The 27987-nt window shown below is 51.6% G+C and overlaps 1 protein-coding gene across 1 annotated transcript; it reads right to left on the minus strand.

The window, feature by feature from the left end:
* Positions 1-1169: 1169 nt before the first annotated feature.
* On the minus strand, positions 1170-27860 carry CRAMP1 (cramped chromatin regulator 1). The gene is made up of 24 exons (XM_032970117.2): positions 27761-27860; positions 25987-26090; positions 24242-24516; positions 23647-23852; positions 23351-23504; positions 20311-20394; positions 19589-19637; positions 19011-19096; positions 17750-17873; positions 17211-17292; positions 16394-16993; positions 15790-15988; positions 14257-15377; positions 12319-12481; positions 11695-11888; positions 11164-11235; positions 10847-10928; positions 9796-9867; positions 8904-9076; positions 7890-7982; positions 7206-7428; positions 6440-6580; positions 5779-5930; positions 1170-4658 (listed from the first exon to the last, which is right to left on the minus strand). The coding sequence occupies exons 2-24, from the start codon at positions 26016-26018 to the stop codon at positions 4542-4544; spliced, it is 4494 nt and encodes a 1497-aa protein (XP_032826008.2). The 5' UTR covers positions 26019-26090; positions 27761-27860; the 3' UTR covers positions 1170-4541.
* Between the last annotated feature and the right edge of the window lie 127 nt (positions 27861-27987).

Raw genomic sequence — 27987 nt, forward strand, 5'->3', positions numbered from 1 at the left:
TTACCATTTCTGGCAATAAAACATGTGATTGCAGGAATCCATACTTTTTGGTTCTTTCGGTAAAGTCACGTAGGTATAAAATAAATCACGACGTTTCGGGCGCAAGACAAGCGTCCATCATCATCCATGCTTTCCCACCTGATGATGGACGCTTGTATTGCGCCCGAAACGTCGTGATTTATTTTATACCTACGTGACTTTACCGAAAGAACCAAAGAGTAATAAAACATGTATTAAGATGTTCAAACACCACATTTTGCAAGGAGTCAAGTCTGCATTAACCACATGTACTTTTGGTGAACATGCAAACATGCTGTAATACTATATGTATTGTCTTTAATACTGATTGGCCTACACCAGACAGCGTTCTTGCGGGTCCAGTCTCACCGGTGTCAGGACTAGAGAACGCCAATGCCTCTATGCAAACCGGGCACCCCTCCCTTGTCACACACTTCGATCTCGCATTTGATGTACATGTTTTCTCCAGTCGCCGAGCACAGACCTCAAACTGAAAGCAGCCAGCAACAACAGCACCGTACTATGAAGGGCGTACAGTAATAGATGCGAGTGCGAGACACTTTTTTTATTTGAGCGTGGCGATGATACGAGCTTGGGTTTGGAACTTGGAGACGGTGATTGGGAGGGCAGTCCCATCGCTGCCAACCCATGCGGTTTACCCCGTATTCTTGTACAGGGAAGTTGAGTTTTCAGGTCCATACGGCGTACACTCGTTTCAATACGGGCAACATTTGTTTTGTCTATTTGTTTGTGTTTCTCGCTCGTGGTGGGTCTTTGTAGGGTGAACGTTGAGATTTATAAGGGGCACGGGGAGATCAATAAGGTCTAAATTGGTCTGTAATAAGGTAGGCACTGATAAGCGGTTGACAGGTATGGGGGTTCCAATACACAGTGGAGCAATGCGTGAGGAAGATCAGGCAGTGTTGTGACCTGGAGTGTGATTGGTGGTGGTTGAACACTGTAGAGGAGATGAAACGGCCAGTGGTCTGGTAGACCGAGTCCCCAACGTGAGTGGAGGAATCAATGAGTGAAGTTTTTATGATAAACGGTAACCGTGGTTATAGCGGTAGTAGAGTGATAAGGGGGGGTAAGGGGCAGGCACTGGCACCCAGCGAGAGACTGGAGCTGAATTAGCGAGACACACACAAACGCAAGGATTAATTAGACTCTTTAATAGTTAAACTGAACGCGCCTACGTGCATGAGGGATTGTAGTGTTAAGAATCCACAAGGGCACCCCTCTCAAGATGACATTTTTCCAACATTTCCATCCTGTTCCCCACCCCGCTCCCCAATCTCCTTCAATGCAAAACAAACAAAAAAAAGAAAAATTCTTAAAGTGTCAAGAACGAATCGTCGTACAAACGCTATCCCTTACAAAACTGTACATCTGTCGAGAAGCCAACACAAATAAATTAAAACCGACAGAACGGCACGCGACCTTGTGTTGAACTTCTAAGAGGTGGTGATGGTGGAAGTCTTCGAGGGGAGAAGGGGGGAAATAATAAATACCGGACGCATTGCGAGGCCTTACGGCACCTAAGCGCAGCTGACGGGGCAGCTCATTCGCGTCTTCCAGAATAACTTAAAAAAATAAACAAATTTTTAACTGAAAATATTAAGGAAGACCACGATTAACTTAGTACGACCCCTCAACATGCGATTCACTGCTCCCGCGGATGAATCATTGCAACGGGCATAATCAGGAATACGTGGGGTACATAAATTATAACCTCGTAACGGTGCCCACATTGATTTTCTTGCACACATCTCGCTGCACGTGTTTCTAATGTGGCTGAGGAACGTGGATTCAATTGTGGCTTGATGTAACCCTCCTCCCCTGAAATGGGAAGAGTTAAACCTGCAGCCAGATGTCACGGGGGCAATATCGCACTGACGATTCCTATTTATCTTTTCTGCAATGGAAGTTGAGAAGGCCACATCCTCCGCTTTGTATTGCTGTGACCACCAACTGCTCACCTACTAACCCACTAATAACCCCATCGAACCCCCCCCTCTATAAGTAATCCCTGCAGCACTATCTGCCAACTGCCCATCGCGAAACCCCAGTGCTCGGTTAAGCTAAACTCGCATTACATGCATCGTCCTCAACATCTTCCCTACACAGTGAAATCTCGTCATAACGTCCATCGCATTATGGTAATTTCCACATTAACATACGGCAGATTTACTACACGCCAAACTATTCCGGAATAATGTATTTCACATAGCCATGCATTTCGGACGAAAGGTTGCCGTTTCGAAGTTGTGGTAATTCATAGTTAAATTCGTGGCAGCAGCATGATATATGCCAAGCCGACTGGACCGTGCTAGCTTTGCAATTATTTGGCCATAACAATGCCATGCAAACTGTTGCCAGCCAAGACTGAAGTGGCCAGGTCACTGAAGCGGGCACGTCACTTTGTAAATCAATGTCATTTTTGTATTGTGTGTTGGTCAAGCCAAGGCAAACAATCCACCAATTTCTTTAGTCAGTAGGTTTGAGAATTTTACAACAAATTTCGACAACTGTAACTGATGACATGCGGAGTTGTCCACGATCTTTTCGTGTCATTTCAGATTAAAGTTCAATACAAGTTAAGAAAATACCCAGTCCCCGCACGAATATTAACGAGATTTCACTGTATTTGCATCAAGAACCTAACATAATACAAAAAAACAGATTCTAAATGTACGAGCAGATGCCCTCAATGCTTTTGACCCAGCATGAATAAAATGAATAGAGTGCTTGTTAATACTGATTACTCAGGATGGCCCTGGCTTGCAACTCTCAGCGAGTAGCTTGCTTCACATTCTCTTTGAGGAAACGCGACTCTTGAAACCAAAGTTACATTTTCACAGACACACACCCGCGCGCGCATCGGGTGGCCCGACAGAAGAGGGGGACGCTTTGCACGCAGGCCCCCAATTCTCACTTGCTGACGGGCGCGACCACCTCATGCACGAGGCTGCGGGCCAGGCTGAGCCGGGCCTGCAACAGGAGTCGGTCACCACCTCCGCCATCTTAAAATAATCGTATTTACAAACTACTCAGTGCCGAACAGTTTTCCAAGAGTCACTGAGAGACGCAACCCGAAACAAAAGACTTTAATTTGACTTCCAAGAGCGACGTAGCGATGCAGTGACGTATTTAAGAGTTCAGCTGCCACACCACAGTGACGAGGTGGTCATTAAAGCCATCTTCAAAGCCTTCCTTCTCATTAGCATGTCTTCGAAGTCGTGTCGGGCAGGCCAGGATGCACGGCCTAAGTGAGTATCTACAAAGAGCTTTGGTGCTTGGCTTGCATCTCTCTTTAAGGTGTTTGACAGAACCAGTTGCAGAGATATGGCTTTGATTAAGCCACCAGTATGGCGTGGCTGAGGCTCACGTTCGCGTAACGAGGTGGTTTTTGGCTGCTCGCCGAATGTTGAAGTGAAAGTCCAGCCTTGTCCAACAAGTGTTCAGGCTAATTCTCGAAAACTGCTCACCCATTTAAAACCCTAGCAACCTAACTTAATGAAAATGTCGAACGAAATAACCTTTCTCCAAGATAAAATAACCCACCCTGGACTGAAGAGCAGAGGCCACTAATTATTTTTACTTCCCATGATGACACCGTCTCATACCCCAGCTCCACAAGTCCGGATGCATCACTCCTCCTAAGGGGCCATCCATTCAGTACGTACGCATGGAGGGGGGAGGGGGGGTTAACCCAAATGCGTACGCTTGCATATGGGGGGTCTACTGACAATGTACGTACGCATAGGAAACGGGGGGGGGGGGGGTGTGAAGCCTCAAAAATAATTATTTGTCTACATTGGCCTTCAAATGAGCTACAGTTCAGTTTCTTCAGCTGTGGGGGTTGTAAAAAGTACGCGTGCGTACAGGGAGAGGGGTCAGGTTGACAGATTTTTGCGTACGTATGAAATGGATGGCACGTGAAAAATGTAGGGTCCCCCGAGCCTGAAGGTGAAGAGGACGGAAACAAAACTGCCACTTGGCTAAGAACTTCTGCCATCATGAGACTGGTTTGCCCAGGTTGTAACTGCTTCACCACGAGATGCGGCACAGCTGGGAAGGATGCGTGCTGGGATAGTCCACATTGTACATTCGCCCCTTACTTGGGCGACCACTCAACGAAGTTTAAATTCACATTCTAAGTTAACTCAGAGGTGAAAGATGCACAATTATCCGGAGAGACGTGATAGAACATGGGGAGACACCCCGGCCGCCCCCTCCTCACCGGCCACGTGCCCCCTCGGAGCATCGATCGCAGAGGAGGGAGCCGTGGAGGCGACGGCCTTCAAAGCAGCGCCGCTCATGACCGCCACACCGATCCGCCCTCCTTCCACTGATGTAACGACGACAAGACAGCGCCCGAGACACTTGATCAATGCCCTCCAACCTCAGCCGCCCACCACCGCGGTGAAGCTCGCTGTCGGCGGCTGTGGCTGCATCACCGTGGCATCGACTGAGCGGGGAGGCCAGTGGGCATTTCCCTTCGCTCGAGCAGGAGCCCGGTGTCAAGAGTACGTGGGGGTGAACGGCTCAGAGTTGGACACCTCCTTCGCCAGGTCGCTGAAACGGGCAATGTAGTCCACGCCGCTCTCGCAGATGATGCTGGCGAGCGGCGAGTCCGCCTGTGCACAGCGACACACGCAGATGCGCGTGCGCACACACGCACATTGCAAAGTAAAAAAAATGTAAAGCCTGTAGTCCTGCAGTTGCTTGCTTACACCACTGCTGGCAGAAGGGCCTTCACGAGAGAGAGCTCTAGAAATCCCTTGAGAGGGTATTTTGGCCTACTCTTCCATGGTCGCCAGATATCTTTGAAAGGGGTGAGAGTAGTCACATTTTACCCAACCACACGGGGACCCGCCAATCAACTGTGGTGCAGACACTATGGGCTGTATTCTTAATGCAAGCTCAGCACTGGCTTGGCCTCTAACAAGGCTCAGTTGAAGCTTGAGCCGTTCAGTTGCTTTTAAAGATGCATCAGTGGCTCAGCCATGGATTGGCTTAGGTCATGGAAATCCGGAGCATGGCTGGGACCATGTTCAGAGCTGGCTCAAGTTGAGTGTGGCCTTTATGCCGGCTCAGTTGAGCAAGTGTGAAGTCTGGGATGAGTCACAAATAAGGGCCTAATACTGCTGAGTGGACAACGGTTGAGGGGATTTAATAAACCTGCCCATTGTTTCACCTACTGCATACGTGCGATGATATTACATTTGGTCTGACAAGAGCATACAAAACTGTATAAACGACACAGGAAAACATGAGAAACTATACAAAAGCAAGACAGTAATATGACAAATAAATGATTGCTTCCTGAATCGAACTACAACTCCCAAATCGCGCAATTCATAAAATTGCTGTGGGGTTAATAATTATATGCCTATTCAAAATGCACTTGCATGGGCCAATAAGCCATGACATTCTGAGTTGAACAAAAAATACAATCTGTAAAAAAACTTATCCTGAGTATTCTAGACTTTCAGGGTCCTGCGTGGGGGATTTTTGGTCAATTCCATTTTGGAAGTATTTCCACGTGCTGGAGACAATGCGGGGTGGGGTAGGGTAACTTGAAAGCAAACGTTAGCAGCTTGGAGCACTAAGCGTTTGCTTATGCCTCGCGCCCGCCACATAGCACAGCTCTTGACTAACTCTCGACCAAAAACACGAAGGAGGTTACAGCCAATATTACCATTGGCAAGGAATGCAGCCCAAGGCCACCCCCCCCCGCTCCCTCCCCATGCTGACCTGAGCCCTCACCTCCGTCATGAGGGGCCGTGGCGCGTAGGAGTCGTGGACGTTCCCCTCCAGGAGTGAAGAGGCCACGAGGTCGGGATTGGCAGCGCAGTGGCTCAGCAGCTGGATCGCTCGCTGGTTCTTGTCAGGCGAGTTGAAGTTCGCTGTAGGAGGGATGCCGTCACCGCCATTAGCATCTGCGTGTACAACGTCACCTAGTCTGGCGCTAAAACTCAACTGGTTGACTTTACCTTGTTCTCCGGACTATTGATGCTCTGCTAAGTAACACGTACCCCAAAACTAGGTGCAGCCTGATGTTAATATTATTAATTTATACAAATCAGCTTGAACGCACTTTGTGAATTTAAAAATGCAACCCCAACCTTTGCTTGAAATTCATGAGAAACATGTGCGTCTTGTAAATCAAGAACATAAGGTACCGCTTGACATTGCTCACAACGCAGTAAAACCACACTTGGAGAGCCGCTGCTACTGGCGATGGTGACGGACGACGATGAGCAACAGTGTCGATTTTTCTGCTCTGGATGACAATGACGATGCTGATGATAAGGCTAGTGCAGAAAACGTTACTGCTGCTGCCGATGATGTATTGGACTGATTAGATTGTTTTGTTGAGAGAAAGCGAATGTTGAAAAGGAGACTGGTCACGAACACAGCAGGCCGCCGAGGCACCCATCCCCCACGTCCCCCATGTCGCTGCCGAACCACTGCGGCTCGTGTGATGGCGAGCCCATCCAGTTGCGGGGCGACGCAAGCGGCTTGTCCCCGTCCATGCCATTCGGCTTCCCTTCACCTGCGCAGCACGCAATGTAAGCAGCACAACACGAGCAAACACAAATGTCACGAACACAAAAGACACGCAAGATGCAACCATCGCAACAAAACGAGACAGAACAAATGAGGCAGTACAACCAAGAAAGCGGATTCAAGAGGCTCAGACAGAACATATGACAAGGACAATGAAATTGAAGAAGATGCGAAACAGACAGTACAAACGAGCCAGTAGAAAGGAGACAGACGTGACTTCCTGGTGTCACGTTGGCTGGCCCAGGGGTGGACAACCAAAATAAGAGTAATTTTCTTCGAAATCGGTAAAATAAACTCAATATTTCGAGAGCCGCACAATGCATGCGAATTCAAGACGCTACTGAATTAATAACGTCAAATCATATTTTTTGTCATTGCTATTTTAAGAAACAGCACACGGACAATGATCTGTAATGCCGCATTACTAATCTTTGTTGGGTTTTTAGAGGTTCACCGTTTATTGAAAATAATTAGGAGAGTTTTTTTTTTACTTTGCAACTGTAGTGTCGGGGGCCACGAAGCAGTCCTTAAAGAGCCGCAGTTTGCTGACCCTTGGGCCAGCCCCTGACCGTCTTTAGCCGTGACGTTGGGAGGCCTGGCATTTGCCGCACCTGTCATGTAGCGCTGAGACCCGATGGCGAGCTCGATGATCGAGTCCCCGATGTGGGAGTGGGGTCCGCCTTGCGACAGCGAGTCGTCTGGTGGGCCGGGCAGCGAGATCTCAAGCAGCAACGGCACGTGCGGCGGCGACGACGACGGCAGCAGAGGCCCCACCACGTGCGGCATCGGCGGAGGCCCCACCATAGCCAACGTGCCAGCGTCCTCATCAAAGTCCTGCCACGCGTGCGACAAGTCCGGGGCGCATGATTTAACTTCTTAAGAGATTACAAAAGCGCGCAATGAGTCGCGCATTTGTCAAAATCCTAAACCCACTGGGGCTGTGTGGGGGTTCATAAAGCCACCCATGTGCACTTTATAGAGTATCAATCTCTAAAATGCATGATGAGTTTGTATTCGCATATTCCAGTTTACTATAACACAAAGCAAACTACTCTGTAAAATGTTCCTGGCCAAACATCCCCAATGTAGGATCCTCCTGAGAAAGACATGAGAATCAGTAAGGCATTCCCTGGGTAAAAATAGAGACGAGGCCAGCCGCTGACAGTCTCGCGGTGAGTTGCCGCAGTGCAATGGTTAGCGCACTGGATATTGCAATAGAGAGGGTTACAGGTGCAAGTTTCTAAAATCATCATAATTGTTATTATTACTTCTACTGCATGTGGTTAAATCCTCACCAGACAGTGCCCGCCAGGCGTAATGTTGTGCCCCTCAGACGGCGTGGACAGAGTGACAAACGGCACCCGGCGACTGCCACCACTTCCCGTGTCCTGTGGTCAGGGTTCATGGGTCAAAAAAACTGAAACACTTCGAATAGACGCACGTATGATATGGTCGCATGAGTCAAAGCTGCTCCAAAAGTAAAAGTATTACTTCATACGAACTTTTGAAAAGCAACCATCTACAACTATGAATGTTGAGTTTGGAAAGCCATCAGATGGCATCTTGGGTTGACAGATGGATTCCATTTGGACCTCGCGCAAAAGCGCGTTGGGCAGCGACCGGCGATGCGATTGAGGGCCGGGCACTTCAGGCACAATTAGGCAACTCCTTAAATTTTCTGGGAATTCTGCTATACTGTCATGATTAGCACACAAGACTTACAATCCAGAGGTGACCTGTTGTACCTTTCTGTGCGGCAGTTGAAACAATGGGACAAGTTTATATTATCCCTCCCACCTCTGTGCACGCAGCAGTATAAATAGAGGTTCACCAGTGAGCAGATTGGCAGGTCGAGTGTGGCTGCACCCACCTCTTCTAAATCATGTTGCCGGTGAGGAAGAGTAGGCCAATATACCCTCAAGGGGGGTTCCCTCGAGCTCCGTCTAGCGGAGGCGATTCTGCCAGCAGTAACATGAGCAAGAAATTTCCAGGCTGCACTTCTACCTTAAGGCCGGACTTATGGAGAAGACCTGCGTACTCAGGTAGAGACCCGCAGACTCGCGTAGATCCATGATTACGTTCGCTCGGCCGACCAATTTGACGTTGAACAACAAAGTTCACTTCGAGCGCCGCGGAAGATGCGGAAGTTTGGCACAAATTATTTCCACGATGGCCAAGGCTGGCACCGGCACCGGCCAATAACTCAGATTAACTGTGTAAAGAATCCGCGATGCGAGTGATGGGACTACACTTAACCGCAGCCATTGAGAAAATGGGGGTGGGCCTCTTAGTGACGTCACCACCCTCACCTGGAGGCACCCAGGCAGCTCGGTCCCACCGCTCTGGCCCCCGTACTGGCCCGCCCCGTCGGAACCCAGCAAGCCCTCCGAGGAAAGCTCAGGCCCCGTCACCGCGCTCTGGCCCTCGCGGATGGGGCTGCCTGGGATGATTCCCGCCGATTTGGCGGCCAGGTCGATGGCAGCTGGTCAGAGAGAAGGGGGGCAGCCGACAGGGAGGCAGCAGGAATGGGGAAGGTAGGTGGGGGGGGGGACAAGAGATGAATTAGCACGTTACATAGCGAGTGGGCAGCTGCCGTGGTTTAATGGGTAGCACACCAGATTTGCAATCCAGGTCACTGCTTCGATCTCCCGGCACGGCAGTTGCAAAAAAGGGGCGAGTCTATTATATCCCCCACCTCCCCACCTGTCCACTCACAAGTAAATGGGTACAAGTCGGTCTACGGGTCGGGTGTGGTGGGGCAAAGTGTGGGTACTCCCATGGCTTCCAAGACTTCTGGCCTGCATGGCAGAGGAGGCTTTAATACCCTCTGGAGGGGCTCTCTCTATAGCTCCCTCCAGCGGGGGCCCATTTCACCGAGCAGTGTCATGAGTCCACCCTTATCTAAGCCACGCTCCACCTGCGCGTCCTGCTGCGTATTGGGGTGGAATGAGTGAGTGGCTGAGTGGGTGACTGACTGTCTCACCCCGTGTAGTCCACCCATGTCTACGCAATTGCACGGCTGTGCCTTTATTCGGCGAACAGCAAGGCAACCGATCGGCGTCACCGGGTTTGTCATCTTTACCACGCATTCTTGTTGTGCACATAATCGGGAGTATTAATTAAAATATCGCCTAGTCGACAAAAAACACCGGCAACAATGTCCACGTCAGGCATTAGGGGTCAGCGGTAAGGGATACGCACTCGACAGGTTGCTGGCCTTCAGGTCGTTGGGAGGGTGTGTCAGGGGCGGTAACGGTGAGAACATCCCCGTGCCTGCACACGTACACACAAGCGTGAGCACACACACACACACACGTGTACCGCATGTAAAAACAAGCGTGTGTCAAAACGTTCTGAGGGTAATTCTGCTAAAATGGCTGTACCTAGATGTTGGTTGGTGTCAATGTATGCACCATTGCATGTAAATGCATACATGTGAGTGGGTGCTACATTAACTCCAACAGCAGAATCTCTGGGCTGTGCAGAACCTGATTTATCCAGCATAAATAAAGCTTCTGATTCTCCAAAGATTCTGACCTGGGCTGTGCATCACCTAGATTTTGCCTCACCTAGGCTCTGCGTCATCTGGGTTGTGTGTCATATCTTGGCTATGTCACACGCATGCGAGGCTTGGTCTGTACGAAAATAAACTTTGAAGGTTCCTGTCAGGCGTGACAGCCATAGCGCCTAATAATGACGTCACTGTACTGACGTAGAACTTGCACGGAAGTGCCACGAAGGTGTGCATGACCTTTACTTTTCAGTCTTGTTCCTCACTGATTAAGTTTTCAACTCATGATGGACAAACCCACGATAAACAGCAGAGAAATACGAATCTACAAGGGCTACATCACTCCATTTGTTTTTCTTGGGTTGTGCCAAAATGTGAGACATTTTACACTGAAAGGAGGCAATGGAAGATTTTAAAAAAATTGTTTTTTTTAAGTGTCGAGTTGAGGAGGAAACCTATGGAAAGCGGTTAACAACAGCCCCATAAAAATGTACTGCAGCGATATCACTCTCGGGTGTGGTGCACGAGAGGGAGCCACCTATGTTGATTCAATGGAAGATGGCTTACAGCAGGGAAACGTGATAAAATAACTAGGTGGCGAAAAATCCAGGGCAAGTTTTTTTTCTTCACAAGTTCTGTCGAGAAAAAGGCCACCGCTCATTTGATTTTGGGTTGCGTCTCCGTTCAGGTGTTCTGCGCAGCTGACTGCTGGCGTCACCGCGAACCCATGGCGTAGCGTACCTGCGACCGAAGAGCTGGGCACGATGGCGAGTGAATACATGTGACGCAACGAGTGTCCCGCCGGGCGCGGCATGAGGGATCTCTGCACGGCACGCGCAAACGCCACGTCTCGGCATCCCGTACGGACATCATCATCACCACCACTTCCGCCATTATCGTTACCACCATCATCACAAACACCCACTCCAAACACCATCAACCACTCCAATTACCACTACCAGCCAATTCAAACACGACCACTACCATCTTCATCACCGTCATTATAATTATCAGTTCAACCATTGGAATTGTTGTGGCTGCATGGTAATAGCTGTTACCTGGACAACCAGCGGCTTGCGCAGCATGCGGGTTCGCAGCTTCCGATGCTGGGGCAGGAAGATCTCCGCTTGCTGTACGGAGAAAAACACAAAACCAATATCACCGTTCGAATCCAGCTCACTGCAGTGTTGTCGTCGGCGCAGGGCGGGAGTAGAGGGAGACGGCTAGGGTGAGGTGGGAGGATGCGGTGGAAGAGCACGCGAAGAGGACGGTCGACGTGTGATGAGAGAAGAGAGACATAGAAAAGCATATGGAGGAAGAAACTCCGAGCAGCCGACCACAGCAACAATGGAACTTTTGGATGAGAATAACGAGGAAAGAAAAGACGCAGGAGAAATCCGTGGAGGTGTTTGCCTCGATTTGTGTCCTCGATGTCCAGGTGCAGCTGAACAAAGTACAGTTTTAACATTCAAACTAAATAAAGTAATACTGTACACGACTCTTGTTCACTATAATTTCCGCAGATTACCAAACCGGTCACGCCGCGGCTGCCACGGATTTCTCCCGACATGCCGGGGTGCGTGGCTCACGTTGATGGAGTCGAGCTGCTGCCGGAACGTGATCTCCGCCTCCTTGCTGGGCGACATGGGGCGGCCGTACCGGCTGGCAGGGGGCAGCGCCGATGGAACCCGGAACAGATCGTCGTCCGAGCGCCCGGTCGTCTTCGCGGCCTCCGGCTCCGTGCAGGATGCTGCCGTGGCTGATTTAGCCACGTTCCTCGCACCTGCAACATAAACCAAGGGACAGGTGATGCAACGTAGAGTTAGTGTGAATGGGGTACAATGTAGGTTTTACTACATAGTCGGTGTTTGCAGTTCGGCTGTATAGTTCTCCGATTTGTGTTTTCTGGTTGTACCCAGAGTATTGTTAAGCACTATGCCTGGCGTATTGCTGCACGTCCTTAGAGCTTTCTTCAAGAACTGAACAAGCCAACAGCATTCTCCTGTGCCATCCTGTTATCAGGTAATCCACCAGCTTCTCCACCTGCGAACTCCGTTGACACCAATGCTGAGTGCAAAGCTCTGGCTAATCTGCAGTAGCTATGTTATTGCAGATAAACGGTCATGTACATCGAGTCTGCGCCTGGTGGAATTTTTTTTTTTATTTGGCTTTGCACAAACCATCACCACTATCATCATCATCGCCACACTCACCGCCAGCTGACCCACGCGCACCGCGTGCCGGATGAGCCCGCGCCGATCCGGGGCTCCTGGTGCTGCCGCCGCTGCCGCCAGTGCCTCCGCCGCCACCCGCCTCCGCGCCGCCGGCCTTGCTAGGCGACAAGTGAAGCCCGTCGGGCGACTGCACGCGATGAACCTGCAACCAAAGGGGGAGGGGGGGGTAAACAAAAATACTACCCCGAAAGTCACCTCGATTGCGCTGGCCAACGACGAACCCGGGTCGCAGGGAATCACGCGCAAGCGAATCGGCCTCCACGCGATTCAATTGCTGGCGGGTTTCAAGGTCACGGTTCAGTTTAAAAAACCGTTCATTTTCGTGTTGTTCGCATTACCTCACTAGCATTGCTTGTTAAGGATGTACGTACGTTAAACTTCTTTCGCGCCATACGTAGCCAACCGTGCTAATTGGAGGTGCGATAATACATGTACACATCTTGTACATATCTTGTACATCGCACAATACAAAGCGTAAATATTGAGTTGGTACGATACAATGCACAGATCAAAATCCATTGTTATGCTGAAGATGCACGCAGCACAATCATGTGTGCAAAGTCCAATGATTAGCAATTCATGCAAATTGTATGGGAACATTTCTGCTCATATGGAGAACACAAATATACATGTACACCAGACAAATACACAATGGGATGACAAAAACTTGGCAAATAAGAATCAATTAATGAATTGTGACAATCGAATTGCTGTGGGCATTAGGTGAATCACTAAACGCCTAACTGAGTGCAGAAACAGATTTGTAAGGTAAAACACTGACTTGCAATACAAAAAAACTCAGCACATTTGTCAATACCACTGTGGCCGTAAAAAGGAAAAGTTTTTAAATAGGCAATGGCCCTTCTGCATAGCACAACCGGAAATACAGCTTTGTTGCTGAATGGGTCCGTAATCGCGTTAAATACATGATGGATTGTAGGGCAGGTCAGCCTGAATGTTTCAAACCGGCGCAAATGTTCCTTCAAAGGGATCCATGTTTCACAAGCAAACAGAAAGGAGGGCATAACTGTGGCCGAGAAGACGTGGAGCATAGTATATAGTGATAGACCAGATAGCTTCACTGATGCTGGTCACACTGCCCAGGTATGGATATTTGCCCACTGTCCACAATTGCCTCATCACTCATGGGGAGTTGAAGGGGTGGAATATTTAATGCTTTGTTTTTGTAAGGCTGAGGATAAGGCCCCATCTCTTAGTAGCATGCTCTAGGTTCAGCAGTAGTCTCCAACTTCTTCTCAAAGTGAGCAGCAATTTCCAGATCATACGCATGCATAACATGGTTTACCAACAAGCAGCCATCCCTTAACCACAGCCGGGCATCGATCAGCCTCCCATTGCATCTGGACCAGATGCAAAATTCTTCTAGTACAGCCATAGAAAGCGTCTCAAACTACGTGGTCAAGGAGCATGTTAAATATTGTAGGGGCCAGCCGACTTCCCTGTTGCACTCCAAGGTGAACACGTAATGGCTAAGGCTTGCAGCGACGCAGCTCTACCCAGGCTTAGCCACCATTATGAAGGTCCTTTATAATGGAGGAAAGTACGAAGGGTAACCCAAATCCCTGGCCTATGAACAAGGCAGGCTCCATAAAAATTCCATCCTACACCTCTGCTGTAGCAGTTGGACAGAGAATATGGCGCCTGTGCAGGACCACCTTGGTCTGAAGCCACAATGGGGCTCCGCAAACCTCTCCTCAGCGTGCGTGGTAAGGCGATGTTGAATAATCCTTCCCAGGACCCATCATGGCACACTGAGGGAGATGTCCAGGTAGCTGTTGCAGTGAGGACCCACCAGGGCATGTAAACAGAAACACACGCGTACAATTGCGCGCGCACACACACACACTCGTGTACACACTTGCACACGCTGCGGCCCGCAACACCCTTGCGACTCACCTTGGGGTTGGCCTCCAGCACCACGAGCTGCAGGAGCCGCTTCAGCATGCGCTGCATGTGCACAACAGGCGGCTGCTCCTTCACTTCTGTCGATTCCGTCTTCACCATGGTCTCCGTTGGCGTTGGCGCCGGCACCACTGCCGCCGCCGCCGCCGCCGCCTCTGTCTGGGCCACCGGGCCCGGGTCCGCACCATTGCCGGCTACCACAGCTGTCGCCGCCGTCTCCGGTGCCTCATCTGCGGTCGTGGGTTTGTCGGCCAGCGTAGATGGAGGCGGCTGCGGCAGTTGAGGCATAACCCAATCGTACTCGAGGAGCAGCTTCTCGGGCTTGCCGAGCGTCACGTACACCTCGGCGAGGGTGAGCGTCTTGGAGCCGCCCCAGCCCTCCCGCCACACCCTCTCGGCGAAGGCGGCAGACTCCTCTTTGCGAGGGTCGGGCGAGGACCACGGCGGCGCGGCCTCCGCCCCGCGTTTGCCGCCGCCGCCACCACGAGGCAACGGAAGCTGCTTGTGTTCGGCCGCCGGAGTTACTGCTGGAGTCCCGCAGTCCCTCTTACCGTCGTTATCGTCCTTGGCGTCCCTGTGCGTGTTTTCGGCCGTGACAGCGCCGCCATTTTCTAGCGCCTGTGCCGCCACTTTCGCGACACTACTAGCGGTGGCCTCGGCGGGAGAGGCCGGTTTCGGCGAGTGCCCGCCAGCAATTGCGTCGGTGCCATTCTCAGCCGATCCGTCAGCAACTCCGGGCAAAGATTCCTCCACCCCATTGAGCGTTGCCGTGGCCACGAGCGCCTCTGGAGCGAGGTCGGCGCCGATGCCGGCGCCAGCGCCGTGCTGCGCCGAGCACTCCTCATCAGGTAGCCGGTCTGATACCAGCTCTGCAGGCGCACCCCGCTCATCCTCGTCGCTGGGGATGACGAGGCTCCGGCAGCTCTTGAGGTAACGTGGGACGGGGTCCATCAGAGAGTATTCCTCGTAGTTCGTGACCGGGCTCAGCACCAGCTCCAAGAGGGTGCTAACTTCCGGCTTTGCGCTCGATACGTCCGGCTCAGAGTCGGCGGGATCGCGTGGAGCGGTGTAGCCACCGCTTGGATCATTTTCACAAACCTCCATCGGTTCTGCTGCTGAACCCACACACATGCGCCAGAGCACCGAATCAGCAATACTAAACATCCATGCTTCAAAGCCATATTTCAGCCACAGTGATTGAACCTGTTTCTCAAGTGAAAAAGCAAATAAAAACCACATTTTTACATAATTTGACTCTAAATTCCAACTGAAAAATAAATATCTGTTTGACTTCCATACGACAAAGATTTATCTGATGCAGAGTGTGGGGAAGAGCAGTGCCCCATAGTGTGTAAACTGATAAAAGTCACTTCAATAAATCTATCGGCCATTCTCTAACACGGGTAATGCACTGCTCTGCAAGAGTTGCCAATGGATACTTTGTTTGGTAAGCCAATCACGAACCACTGAAACCGCTTAAGTTGGTGCGGGTCGTTTGCTCGCGCCAGATGGCAGGGCGGTGCTCACATTGCGTGGACGCGCTCGACGCTTCCACCGGCGCTGTCAGCGTCATCCCGGACGCCTCCTTCTCCACGCAGGGTCCCGCCGGCTCAGCCATGCTGACCTCCCGCATGCGAGCTGCCCCTCCCTCCTGCCCCGATGCCCCAGCACGGGACCCCCGCTGCCCCTTCCCCGTCGTACCAGCAGGACCAGGGACCGGCCCGTCCTGTGACAAGACAACGGCGCTCGTTAGGTCTGGGGCGAGGACACGGCTGCGCTGAAGTCCGGGTGTCACACGGAGAAAAAGACGTCTCCACAGATAACATTACCACCAACATGAACACCATCGTCAATACCACAGATAGCATTATCGCCATCATCAGCATCATAACAGTCAACATCACCATCTCATTCCAACCACGAACACCACAACCAACACTATCACGGCCATTTATTAGCATTAATGAATTGGGTGCCCTAGACTAGACTGCCGCAAGGCAATAGAAACTTTTAGAGATGAGGCGTGGTGTCGGGCGACCAGAGATGCTGAAGCATTGATGACGGCCTATAAATGCAAATCCTTATCCCTTGGCAGACAGCCCCGCACAAGTTGCCGTGTCAGCGCATTCACCTTGGCAACGGATGCGGACACCACCACCGCTGCCGGCGGCAGTGGCGTCGGCTGCGGGATTGAAGCGGCGAGGAGCTGCGGCCTCGAACGCATCAGCTGCGCTTGCGGCGGCACGTAGGGCTCACGCGCACGGCTCTGCTCCTGCCAGTGCACCGTGCACATCGTGCGGCTGTGCCGCACCCGCGCCACGCATGGCAGCGGCGACACCACCGCCCCCTCCGCAGGGAACAGCCGCAGCTGGGGACGCTCGTCGGGCGGCGCCGGCGCCGGTTCCGCGGGTGGGGGGCAACCCGCAACCGCCTGGGTCGCTGCCGCCGTCGAGGACGTTGACCTCGTTGTAGGCGATGACGTGGTCGTCGTCGAGCGCAGTGACGTCATCGAGCGCAATGACGTCGTTGAGCGCAATGACGTCGTTGAGGACGACGTAACTGTCGAAGACGTCGTCGTAGAGGACGATGACGTCACCATTGAGGAGGATGAAGTCGTTGTCGAGGTCGACGTCATTGTGGAAGAAGATGTCGTGGGTGCCTCTGCTTCGCCTGACTGTTGTTGTTGTTGCTGTTGTTGTTGCTGCTGCTGCTGCTGCAGCAGGGAGATGCGCTGAGTGGGCGGGGGTGATCGCGGGGTCAAGGAGAAGTCGTGATTAATGTCGACTCAAAATCGATCTTGGCAAATTTAAGACGTAAAAAAGCTGAATATTTATAGTGCTCCGAGTACAAGATTGTGAGAAGAGTATGACAATGACAGGTGTCTTTTTTTCGGTTGCAGAGCAACAGGTTCTCTCCTCGTAACAATAATCATACTTGGTGAAGGATACAACTCTCGTCTCCTTGGGCGCCCACTTCTCCTTCAGGAACTCGATGAGGTGGGAGACCTTCCTGTGGAGCTCCACCATCATCCTATGTCGTCAGCAGCACCAGGTCATTATTACGGCCAACAGCATCATGCACGTTCTCATCGTCATGCGCTGTATCATCACCAGCGATAGCATCACCAGCAGTAACAGCATTATCAACATCATTGCTATCAGTAATATAATACCTATTACTAAAGTCAACATTCATAATCTTCATCACCTACACTGCGATTGACACCATCACAGCCAATGTCATTGCAATTACTTTCACTATCATCACAAATATAATCATTATTCAATCCAATCAGCATTCTCACCACAACCTGATATCATGTACATATCACTATCAACACCAGCACCACTGCCACCTTCACCGACATCACTATCAGCCCGAACACCATTGGCAGCACCATCAGCACTACAAACATCACCACCACCACCAAGCAACACCACCACTATCAGAGTAGGCCGTGTCGGGGGCAGGACGGTGTGGAACCCACCGGAGGCGAGGGTTGTGCGCCACGCTCTGCACGCGCGTCCAGGCACGGTTGGTGCGCGGCTGCAGCTCCAAGCAAACCTTGGTGGGCAACTTGAGCCTCTTCTGCTCTATCTCGTTTCTCGTGCCTGCGTCAACAACAACAATGCTGCGTTTATAGGGCAGTGCCTGTCAGAACAACAACGGTCTTGCAGAGCACTCGAAGATCGAACGCAATGCATGGTACCGATGAAACCCAAGACAAACGTGAAATAAACACACGCAGAAAAATACTCATTGCTGATTAATGAAACATCAGTAAAGAATTCATTATGATCATCGCGGTCATCGTCATCCACGATCAATCCACTGATGGATGAAGACCTTCGCAAGCCAACTACCACCTCTCACGATTCTGGAACAAGTGTAGGGGTGATGTGGGAAGGTAACACACACAGTGTGGGAAGGTAACACACAGCCACACCTTGGTGGCTACAACCACGTCCGCTATAGCCCCGCCCTCAGTGGTGTATGGGTATAAAGGGCGGGGAGCCAGAGAGCTCGGGGCAGTGTGTTGGGGCCAAGAATGAAGAACCAGTGAAGAAGGAAGACCGGCTAGATAGACCCTGGGACTTCCCTGACCGCTGTCCTTGTGAGGGCCGGCAGGGTAAGCCAGTGGTGCGGCCCCAGAGCCTCAGAGCCGGAGCCCTTTTAAGGGCCGGTCTGGTTGGTGGGGTGCCATGATTTGTGCTTGACCAGGGCCAGATCAGATAGCCTCCTCTAGCGCCTGTAGCTTGAGGAACTGGGAGCACAGGAATTAGGCTAGAAAGCCTAGAGGGTGTCCCAGCGTGTATACCGGTGAAGGGGCCATTACCCCTTCCAGTGTAACCCTTGTTACGTTAAATAAATAGTGCTGCCTCTACTCCACCGTCTCCGTGTTCCGTGAACCTACTACACAAGTTCCATTCCTTGACTGCCGCCCCATTTATTTGTTATTTTCGACCATCGTCCATCGTCGTTTCGAGCAACGTGTCTTGCTCAGGCCCAATTAAATTTCTCAACAGTTTTTATGGTACCATTAATCTACATATCTTCTCGAATCCACGTGTTCATAATCCACGTGCAAGCTTTAATGAACAAATACTTCAGGCGTAATTTCAAAATGGACACTGCATCGGCAGATTTCACCAAAAGGGTGGGTAAGGAGTTAAAAAAGTTACGAGCGTAACTCCGTCCACCTGACAGCAATGTGCCGTGCAGGTCGGACTCAGCGGTCGTCAACTTACCGTAAGGGTCGCAGATCTTCTTGAGCGCCCGGCACATGGGGGCCTTGATGCGCAGCTTTCTTCCATTGTGGCGCAGCGTAGTGACACTGCCAGCGCAACACGGGACGGCGCAACCGATCACAGTTCGTCAACGCTCATCAAACGCTCGTCACAATGCAACAATAACGATCAAAATATTTCATAAATATAACTACGTCAGGTGCTGCCGTGGTGTATTGGTCAACACACTGGACTAGCAATCCAGAGTCCGCTGGTTTGACCTCCTGGTTAACCTTGATACAATCCCGCCCGGCTTGAGTCCACACCAAGCAAGTATAAACCGATATGCCACAGTTAGTCGATCGGCAGGTCGCGTGCAGCTGGTGTAAAGTGTGGGTACTTTGGCCTCTTCCAAGCGTGGTGGTCGGCCAAGATACCCTTCAGAGGGGGCTCTACAGAGCTTCCTCTCTGGCGGAGGTCCTTGCACCAGCATCGGAGGCGTGGGCAAGGAATTTCAGTCCTGCACCAATGACCTCTCACTATTATTACTATTTTAGAACGCGCGAGTGCATTCGGCATCGCGACGCCGTCAAACTCACCCGAGCTGAATGAGCTCGTTCAGCTTCGTCGAGTTCCTGTCGTTCATACCTGCGTGGGCGACAAGGGGTGTGAGCATGACAAAGGAACGCCTTCAAAGGCCCACGACAGGTGGCACCCAGAGGCAACCGCTGCTCGGGATGTATTCAAATGGGGAAAAAAAAAAACAGGGAAAACCCTCGCGAGAGGAACCGTAACTTTTTTCAATACTCTTCGGAGGAAATTTTTTTTAAACAAGAGGCACGGCAAATTTCACATCCTTCCTCCCCCTGCGATTCAATTAATTCTGACGATTCCAATTCACTCATCGGGAAATTGCATGGCGTCGTCCGTCTCCACATTTGTCTTGTGTCGCGCTCTAATTTATTACGTTGGCCCAAACGGTAACGTTTGCATATTTTTTAATATGGTGTAAATATTCCATTCTTAATTGTACAATTTGACGCATTACTGTGAGCATAAGAAGACATTTTAATCGATAAATAATTAAATGTTATATTTTACATCCTACACCGTGACTTTACATTTAAAAGGCAATGGAGATGGTGGTGGCTTGGGGAATACTTCATCCAGCAGTGGACAGAGCAGGGAATTATGATCATGGCCTCACTGTTTTTGGAATCTTTAGCGCAGCACACTGTGGGGGTTTCCTTACTTTCACCAATTACTGTTGAGTGAAAGTAACATACGAAACATAACTATTATTAACCAGGGCAGTACTCACATCCACCGATCTTCTTGCGCAGCTCGCCATAACAAATGAGCCCGTAGAGCTCTTGGGAAGACTTCTCCATCCCACGGCAGAAAACTGCCGAGCAGAGGACGGAAAATGCAATCACAACCGGCACACAGGAGTATAAGCAACCTCCCGCTGAGCGAAAGTTGCACAGGGTCGCTGGAGAGCAGAGGGCAAGGGAGAAGTAGAAGATTGCATGGAGACAAGTAGTAGTTTAAGACCGAGGTGAGATGTCGGAAGAATGCGTGGAAATAAAAGGGCCGTCCGAGGGCAGTTTTCCATTTTCCTTTTCAGCCTGCCAGTTCCAAACATGACGGAAGAAATAAATCTCAGCAGCACTCCTGTGATATTACATTACATGGGGTTTTCTCCAACATAGGGAAATGTGAAACCAATTTCGACGTGCAATAAACATGGGAATGATTAAATTCTGATTTAAAGCTTTCGTGACTGCAGGGATTCATATTCTTGGTTCTTTCGGTAAAGTCACGTAGAAGGGAAACAATAAAATAATAAAAATATAAAACAATAAAATTATCACGACGTTTCGACTGCAACACAAGCAATCATCATCAGGTGTGAAAACCACAGCAAGACAATTTGAAAAAAGTGGCGTTTTTTTTAACGTTAGCATCACGGAGAGCGATTTGGCAGTTATTCAGATGGACGAGTCCATCTATGTTCGGAAAAGAGGAGGGGGGAGACGAAAATAACGGATGCGGTCTGAAAGCCACCGTAAGCGTGAACAATCAATTAAGACCCGAAATGGTTTCTCAAATCCTTCCAATGATTACTAAGCCAGAATCCATCTTCTCGGTTGAAATTGTCTCTGTGTTTGTATATGTGGATAGCCTCATGAATGGATCTTTCATGGTAGCCAGATGGCTTGCAAAGAACCTCTGTCTTGGAGAAGTCAATGTCATGTGAGCCTACTGAATTATAGCAGTGATCTGCCACGGCCGAGGTGTTGGTCCTACCGTGTTTTAGGTCTGCTTTGTGTTCACGAATGCGGTCCGAGACATGTCGTTTGGTTTCTCCAATGTAACTACTACCACAGAGGCAACTTAGTTTGTAGTCGCCAGGGTACTATATGTCCAGAATCACATCTTTTACAGACGGAACCAGATCATGGATTTTATGTAATGTGTTGAATCGGACCTGGATCTTGTGTTTATTCAAGATTTTGGAGATTTTTTTGTGATCCCCGGAATGTAGGGTAAAGTGATGGTTTTGAATGGCTCCTCAAGAGGGTCCTTCTTCATGGTTGGAGTGATAGCTTTGCGGATTGTGTAGTCGGAGTAACCATTAGCCTTAATAGCTTGGTGTACGGGCTTGAGTTCACTGGCTATGGGTTCCTAGACCACTTCAATTCCATACACCCAGCCATCAGATTTACCATGGAAGTCGAAAAAGATGGCAAGCTACCTTTTTGAATGATTGTTTCATGAAATACCAATGCCACAATCAGAATTTAAATCGGGGAATAAAAAAAGAATGTAATCAAATACATTGGACAAAAAGAGGCCTCAGTTTACGTAAGAGACACTCACCGCGCTACGGGACGGCAGCCACTAACAATGCAACTCTCCAGCCCTACTCTTGCACCCGGGTGTCATGGACACTCACCGACCCCCACCACAGACACTCACCAACGCCCACCACAGACACTCAACAACCTCCACCACGAACACTCACTAACGCCCACCACAGACACTCAACAACCTCCACCACGAACACTCAGCAACGCCCACCACAGACACTCAACAACCTCTACCACGAACACTCACATTCACTGACATCCACCATGGACACTGACCGACACCCGCCACAAAAAACGCACTAACTCCTGCCATGGACACACAGACCCCCGCAAAGGACACTGACCGACAGACACTCACCGACTCCCTGCAATGGACACTCACCAGACACCCATCACGGATACTAACCGAGCCCCGCCAGACACACACCAACTCCCCCCACAGACACTCACCAACACCCACCGGACACGCACCATGGACACTCAGTAACTCCCACCATGGACACTGACAGACCCCCGCCACAGACACTAACCAATTCCCACCACGGACATTCACCAACCCCCACCAAAGACACTCACTAACCTCCACGACAGACACTCACCAACCTCCGCGACAGACACTCACTGACACCTCCCCGACAGACACTCACTGACACCCGCCCGCCAGACACTCACTGACCTCATCACGGACACTCAGTAACTCCCACCACGGACATTCACCGATCTCCACGACAGACACTCACCAACCCCCACCATGGACTCACCGACCCCCACCATGGACACTCACCAACCCCCGCCACAGACACAAACCAATTCCCGCCACAGACATTCACCAACCCTCGCTACAGACACTGACCAACCCCCACAGACACTCACCAACCTCCACCACGGAGACTCACCGACCCCCACCACGGACACTCACCGACCCCCGCCACAGACACTCACCGCCCCCCACCATGGACACTCACTGACCCTGTTACGGACACTCACCGAGCTCCACCAGACATTCACCAACCCTCGCTACAGACACTCACCAACTCCCACCACGGAGTCTCACCGACCCCCACCACGGACACTCACCGACCCCCGCCACAGACACTCACCCACCCCCACCATGGAGACTCACCGACCCCCACCACGGACACTCACCGACCCCCACCACGGACACTCACCGACCCCCGCCACAGACACTCACCGACCCCCACCACGGAGACTCACCAACCCTGTTACGGACACTCACCGAGCTCCACCAGAGACATTCACCAACCCTCGCTACAGACACTCACCAACCCCCACCACGGACACTCACCGACCCCCGCCACGGACACTCACCGACCCCCGCCACAGACACTCACCGACCCCCACCACGGAGACTCACCGACCCTGTTACGGACACTCACCGAGCTCCACCACAGACACTCACCGACCCCCACCATGGACACTCACCGACCCTGTTACAGACACTCACCAACCCCCACAACAAACACTCACCATTCTCGAAGTCTATGTGCTTGGAGATGCTGTGCCACGTGCGGTAGTAGAAGTGGCGGACCTGGTCCTTGTTTTTCACTGTACCCGCAGGGTGGCCTTTCTTCATGTAGCGCTTCGCGATGTCATTCTGGATCGCCTCGAAGTCCTTGCCGTGCTGCAGTGAGAGGAGGTGCAGGTAGCAAAGAGGGCGGCGGGGAGGGCGCGAGTACCATTAGGCGCCGTGTCGGTTCCCTATCGCGGCGCCGGCTACGCTCGGTGAGTAAGTGTTCATTGGACACCCTGCACAGGCCTCGTACCTCGAAGAGGCTCTGGAAGAAGGTGTTCTTATCCTCGGCACTCCACTGCTCCCACTGCCGCCTTGGCTTCTTCTGCGTTGCGTCTGGCCCCTCTGTGGCCCCGCGGCCACCCCCACTATCCACAGGCAACGGCCCAGGGCCTGCCTTGGCCCCAGAGCCCTTGACGGTGCCGACGCCGTTGCTCACCGCGGGGCTCCCCTCGCCACCTGCAGCAAACAAAACGAGGAAAAGTGCAGACATAGAAATGGGTACACCGATTCATATGTGGGGGTGAACCGTTGGCAGTGGTTAGTGCGCCGCGGTAATAACACAGCAGCCCAAATTTTCGGTTCCCAGCCATGGCTAACGTCAGTGGCAAGTGATATCTGAAACGGTTATATTTATAAACCGCATATAACCATTAACTAATAAACACGACTGAGAAACTATGCAAATTAGACAAAATGGATTTAATTCATGAAACAAATAGCTTGCAACTTTGTTGGAAGCGTAAAAAAAGGCTCATTCCTACTATTAACCAAGAAGTTCACAGCATTAACGCGAATAGGTGAGGTCTACTGTAATCACGGCGATGGGCAACACAGGCTATCCTCACCTTTGACTTTGGGCCCATGCTGCTGCTGAGGTTCTTTTCGAGCTCTCTTGACCGGCGGGCGGGAAGCGCCACGAAGCCGAGGGCCGCTTCTTCTGGTGTCGGCAGCAGCAAGGTTTGCATGCTGCTGCTGCCCGAGAAGGGATGAAGGAAGCGAAGCCTCCCCGCCTTGCTGTGACGACGGTGGCCGTGACTGCTGCCCTGCTGCCGGCGTTCGCTTGCTTCCCTTGCGCTGCCCGGCTGGGGTTGCGTGCGTGTCGCCCGTGCTGCCTGGAATTCTGCGGGAGAAGCAAAAGCACGGGCAGCGGAAGCATTCAAAAGGGAGTTCCATTCGTGGCGGCGCAAGTCATCGTCATCATCTTATCAAGGTGGCGTTCTCCTTGAGCTGCACCAGGGGACAGGCTGCGGACTGGGGGTCCCCTTGGTTAGACTGCAGCAGCAGGGCATTGGAATTGTTGAGATGAAAAGTGATGAGGCGCTTTGAGTTGCGAAGGTATTTATAAAGCGCTCTATCGATGAAATGTTTTATTTCGTCATCGGTAGGAGCGTACGTATTTGAAATATCCAGAGACATCAGCAGCAACATCAGCAAAACCGTTAAAAGCAGCCAACAGCACCGTTAGACGTAACAGCATTAAGAAGCAATAACAGCAGCAGCAATATTAAAAGGTTAAAACATAATAAAACAAGTCAAAATAAGCGATTGTCAGCTGCAACAGCATCGGCAGTAGCAACAGCATCATCCGCGGCTACGCCATTACAATCAGCCAACACAACCAGCAGTAAACAGCATCAGTAGTCGCACGACAATTCGATGCTACAGCAGTCTTAGAAACAACATCGGTAAAGAACAGCATCGACATGAATAGAAAGCAGCAACAGCATCGTTCGAATCGTAAACCTGCAAAAGCAGCGACTCCAACAACAACAACCACCACCAACACCACCACCACACCAGTCAGCACCGCGTTAACAGCGGCGAAAGTAATCAAAGCTACAGCATTAAATTCGTAGATCAATCATCGTCACCACGAACCACCCCTCATCTGAAACATCGCAAAACGTGACGAGCCATTGCTACAAAAGTTAAACTTTTGTGGAAGCAGAGTCGGTCGGTGTGGAAGACGACAACACGCCACGACACCCATCACACACGGCCAATGCAGCAAAGCAGGCGTCTTGTTACACCGTGAGCAAGCGACAGCGGGCGACGTTAATAATGACGCTGCTGCCCACGACGACGACGATGTCGTGATGTACTCCGATTAAAACGAGATCGACGTCGCGCGTCAAGCTGAAAAGATGAAAAGTTGGAAGAGATTTTTTGTCCCTTCTTCTCTCAACATGGCTGCCGCGGACCGTTCTCCGAAGCTCCGCGCGTCTTCCTCTCCCAGCCTTGCTCACCACCGCCAAGCTCACACACTCTCACCTCGCCAAACACCGGCAGCCAAGGCTGGCGAGGACACGAACGCCACGCGAACCGAAACAACCCCCCGCAGCGAGACGGGCCGAGGCGAACGAAGCGACCGAAGACGACGACGACGACGAGCGCCTCGCGAAATAGAAAACGACGCGGCCGCCAATTCCCTTCCTCGATCGAACCCCGCCGCGACGATAACGAAGAGAGGCAATCCCCTCCACACACACCACACCACACACACAGCGGGACCCCTATTTTTTTAGACGTGTGTGTGTGTTTTTTGTTAATGTCCCCGTGTAGTTTTTGTTTTGTTGATAATTCTCCTCACCCGCTCGGAGTCGCCTTACGGGCGCGGCCCATGGCTGGCGATGGCGGGACGGCGCCTCCGGACGCCCTGAGCAACGCGACGCGGCCGTTCCACTTTCGCCACCCCTTCGAACAACCAAACAACAACAACAACAAACAAAAAACTGCGTGGTTTACGCGACGGCACTTAGGCGCCCGCTCGCACGCGTGGTCCGAGTGTTACTGCCGCTGTTGTTGATGATGATGATGAAGCAGCGAGTGGTGTTGTTGTTGTTAGACGAGGCTGCTCTCTCCATACGTCATCACGCAGGAGCCGGCGTCGACCGCTTTCGTCTTGGTAACACCACAACCACCACCACACTCTCTCTCTCGATTAATTAACGACGACGATTATTACTGTCGAACATTTGAGGCGATAAGCGAAGAGGTTTTGGCTGTTGTTGTTGGATGGGTGGGTGGACGGAGGTTGCAACGCACGGCGAAGCGCAGAAGAGAGAAGGCGGCGGCGGCGTTCGTGAGGGGGCGTACGGCGCGCAGCGGAGAGGGATGCGGGAACGATTGGAGACCAGACCACACAGCAATGTCTCTCTCACTCTCTCTCTCTAACTCTATCTTCCCCGCCGGTATCTCTTCTCCCGTCGCTTACAATCGCCGTAGAGGTTTGTTCGTCGACTGGCCGCTCACCGGCACCAACTCTTTGTAATGGGTCGGCGTTGTCGAAGTCAGCCAGCCAGGCAGGCAGCCAGCCGTGCTCATGCTACTGGAAGCGGGGGTGTTCATTGACGCCCGAGTGTTGTGCATTAGCAATATGGCTCACACCTCGCCCCCCCCCCCCCACCGTCAATTACACACACTTTTAAATTAAACAGAACCCCCCCCCCCCCTAAAAAATACACACTAGCAGAGAGTGGTAGTGGTAATAACATGAACACCGACCCTCGCCACCATGAGACATTGCCTCCGACACTTGCGTTGCGTCCCGTGCGACGGAGACATGGGGGACCCGCCACTCACAGCCCAACCTGACCCGCAATATTTTAGGTTTTAATTCACAAGTTAAATCTCTCGTGAGGGAGACTTCTGCTATTAAACACAGCTACTTGATGAGAGCGGTGAGAGCGGCAGCGGTTACCACACGTGGATGCAACCCTGACACAGGCGGGCCCGGGCGGTCTTGACAAGCCTGACTTTAATAGGTTTTAAAAGACCTTACTCAATACCCTAAATAAATCTGGCCTCGAGAGACCTTACTCATTAGACCTGGCCTAACCGACGTGGCCTATATCGAGGCGCGTTATACCTGAACGAACACATGATAAACACGTTTTTTTTAACAAGACATGGAACATAACGACAGACCCGATCGTACACACTCACAAAACCAGGGCTCTCAACAGACCCCGGCGTATTGAATCTAACACGAGCAGCCTGGACCCGACACACACCAGTCCGTCTATTTTAATCAAACTACAGCATCACACACCTCACGTGTTGCCAGCGGTGCCACCACTCTCAACTGCATTTAAGACGACTTCTATCCGAGCCACCACCATCAACATCGCCATATACCACAAGCGCTACCAACCATCACTATCATCACCACAACCACCACCATCATCATCACCACCAACCACCACGACCAACCACAACCATCACCCTCAAGCGTCATTACCACAGCACCTAAACCACCAACGAGCTCGCCAATCCCCGCCCGGCCGCCACTGCAGCTGCTCGGCTCCGGGACAGGCCAGGCATGGCAGTCAAAACAGCCGTCATTCAGAGATCCTTGCCTTTACCTCCCTTTTGAATCCCTGGTTCTCCCGGCAAACCCCGCCCGGGTACCCCGAGGAACACCCCACCACTACCACCACTACCGCCACCGCCGCCGCCGGTAGTTCGCTCACCCCGAGTCGGCTCGGCCCCAACGCTTCCCCAGCAACTACGCGTGGTGGCGGGAAAAGTCGGGCAGCTCGGCCGCCTTGCTCCCATTGGCCGGCAACGCGGCACGTGACGGCGGCGCGTC

Source organism: Petromyzon marinus, chromosome 43 (genome assembly GCF_048934315.1).
Source record: "Petromyzon marinus isolate PM22_M1 ecotype Great Lakes invasive population chromosome 43, UKy_Petmar_22M1.pri1.0, whole genome shotgun sequence".
In the NCBI taxonomy this organism is placed as follows: domain Eukaryota; kingdom Metazoa; phylum Chordata; class Hyperoartia; order Petromyzontiformes; family Petromyzontidae; genus Petromyzon; species Petromyzon marinus.

Bases quoted from the DNA above. Each gene is read 5' to 3' on its own strand.
- CRAMP1 (XM_032970117.2), bottom strand. From the start codon at position 26,018: ATGGGCCGCGCCCGTAAGGCGACTCCGAGCGG. The intron at 7,983-8,903 runs GTGAGGGTGGTG...CCCTGACCACAG, and splicing joins AGCTGCCTGGGTGCCTCCAG to GACACGGGAAGTGGTGGCAG. The intron at 7,429-7,889 runs GTGAGGATTTAA...CACGCGTGGCAG, and splicing joins CGCCTGGCGGGCACTGTCTG to GACTTTGATGAGGACGCTGG.